Source organism: Gossypium arboreum, chromosome 8, assembly GCF_025698485.1.
Source record: "Gossypium arboreum isolate Shixiya-1 chromosome 8, ASM2569848v2, whole genome shotgun sequence".
Classification (NCBI taxonomy): Eukaryota; Viridiplantae; Streptophyta; class Magnoliopsida; order Malvales; family Malvaceae; genus Gossypium; species Gossypium arboreum.
This window is the reverse complement of record NC_069077.1, coordinates 19,555,751-19,557,528: the sequence shown is the minus strand read 5'-3', so window position 1 is coordinate 19,557,528 and position 1,778 is coordinate 19,555,751. Positions and strand designations below refer to the sequence as shown.

Below are 1,778 nucleotides of genomic sequence, written 5' to 3'. Positions count from 1 at the left end.
GATCGAAGCGATGTTCAATTGGAAATGGCCGAAGAATGCGTCTAAGACCCTCAGCTTCCTAGGAATGGTAGGATATTATCAACGTTTCACATAGAGGTTCTCTTTAATCGCTGCGCCGATGACTAAGCTTTTGCATAAGGGAGTTCCTTTCATTGGGACTGATGCTCAGCAGGAGAGCTTTGATAAGGTCAAGACTGTCTTTACTCAGGCTCCTGTTATGATGTAGCCTGAGCCCGGTAAAGACTTTGTGGTATATAGTAATGCGTCGTACATGGGTCTGGGTTGTGTTCTAATGCAAGACGGTAAGGTAGTTGCTTATGCGTCTCAACAGCTCAAGACTCATAAGGCTAACTATCCGACACAGGATTTGGAGTTGGCAGCAATTGTCTTCGCTCTGAAAATCTGGAGGGATTACCTGTGCGGTGAGAGGTGTACTATTTACACTTATCACAAAAGACTCAAATATCTTCTCACTCAGAAGGAGTTGAACCTTAGGCAACGTAGATGGGTTGAACTGCTTAAGGATTACGACTGCACTCTCGAGTACCATCCTGGTAAGGCTAATGTGATGGTCGATGCTTAAGCCGTAGGGCTATGACCGATCTGAGAGTGATATTCGCTCGACCTAGTCTCTTCGATAATGGGAGTCTGTTGGCAGAACTTCATGTCAGACTGACACAGATTGATCAGATCAGAGATAAACAGATGGAGGATAAGTATCTGGAGTTGCGTTTCCGTCAGGTTGAGAATGGTACTACAATGGAATTTAGGATTAATAAGGATAGGGTATTGTGTTTCCACGATCGGATTTGTGTACCGAATGATGAGGACTTGAGACAGTCGATTCTGAGGGAGGCGCATAGTAGCCCTTATACTATGCATCCTAGCGGAAATAAAATGTACCGAGATCTGCAAGATGTATACTGGTGGCCAGGGTTGAAGCGTGAGGTTACTGACTTCGTTGCTCGCAGTTTGACTTGTCAGCAGGTTAAGGCTAAGCATTAGTTACCTTTGGGTTTGCTACAGCTAATTAGGATACCGATATGGAAATGAGAGCGAGTAACGATGGACTTCGTTAGTGGGTTGCCTCTAACACCCATTAAGAAGGATTATGTCTAAGTCATCGTGGATCGATTGACCAAGTTCGCGCACTTCATCCAGGTCAGGATAGAATTTCTCTGTAAAAATTGGCCAAGCTTTATATTTCTGAAATAGTGAGGTTGCATGGGGTACCTGTCTCAATCATCTCTGATAGGCCTCATTTCACGTCTCGGTTTTGGAAGAAACTTCATGAGGCTCTGGGTTCAAGATTAGACTTCAGTACAACTTTCCATCCTCAGACAGATGGTCAGTCGGAGAAGGTGATTCAAATACTAGAGGACATGTTAAAGGGCTATATTATTTATTTTAGAGGCAATTGGGAGGAGTACTTGCCATTAGCAGAGTTCGCTTACAATAACAACTACTAGTCTAGTATATAGATGGCACCTTACGAGGCACTGTATGGTCGTAAGTGTCGCACTCCCTTATGCTAGACTGAGTTGGGTGAGCGACGTATTCTAGGTCTGGAGTTAGTTTCTAAGACTGAGGACAAGGTTCGTTTGATTTGAGATCAATTGAAAGCGGCTTCTGATAGGCAGAAGTCCTATGCAGATCTGAAGTGTCGAGAGATAGAGTATTCTGTGGGAGAATTCATTTTTCTCAAGGTCTTTCCATGAAAGAAGGTTCTGAGGTTCGGTCGTAAGGGTAAGCTAAGCCCTAGATTTATCATGCCATAC

At 43.9% G+C, this 1,778-nt stretch overlaps 1 protein-coding gene across 1 annotated transcript; it reads left to right on the top strand.

The window, feature by feature from the left end:
* The first annotated feature begins 271 nt into the window (after positions 1–271).
* On the top strand, positions 272–1,005 carry LOC108468721 (uncharacterized). Its single transcript, XM_017769587.1, has 2 exons — positions 272–429; positions 585–1,005. The coding sequence occupies exons 1-2, from the start codon at positions 272–274 to the stop codon at positions 1,003–1,005; spliced, it is 579 nt and encodes a 192-aa protein (XP_017625076.1).
* The last annotated feature ends 773 nt before the right edge of the window (positions 1,006–1,778 follow it).

Bases quoted from the DNA above. Each gene is read 5' to 3' on its own strand.
- LOC108468721 (XM_017769587.1), top strand. From the start codon at position 272: ATGGGTCTGGGTTGTGTTCTAATGCAAGACGGTAAGGTAGTTGCTTAT. The intron at 430-584 runs GTGTACTATTTA...TCGATGCTTAAG, and splicing joins GATTACCTGTGCGGTGAGAG to CCGTAGGGCTATGACCGATC.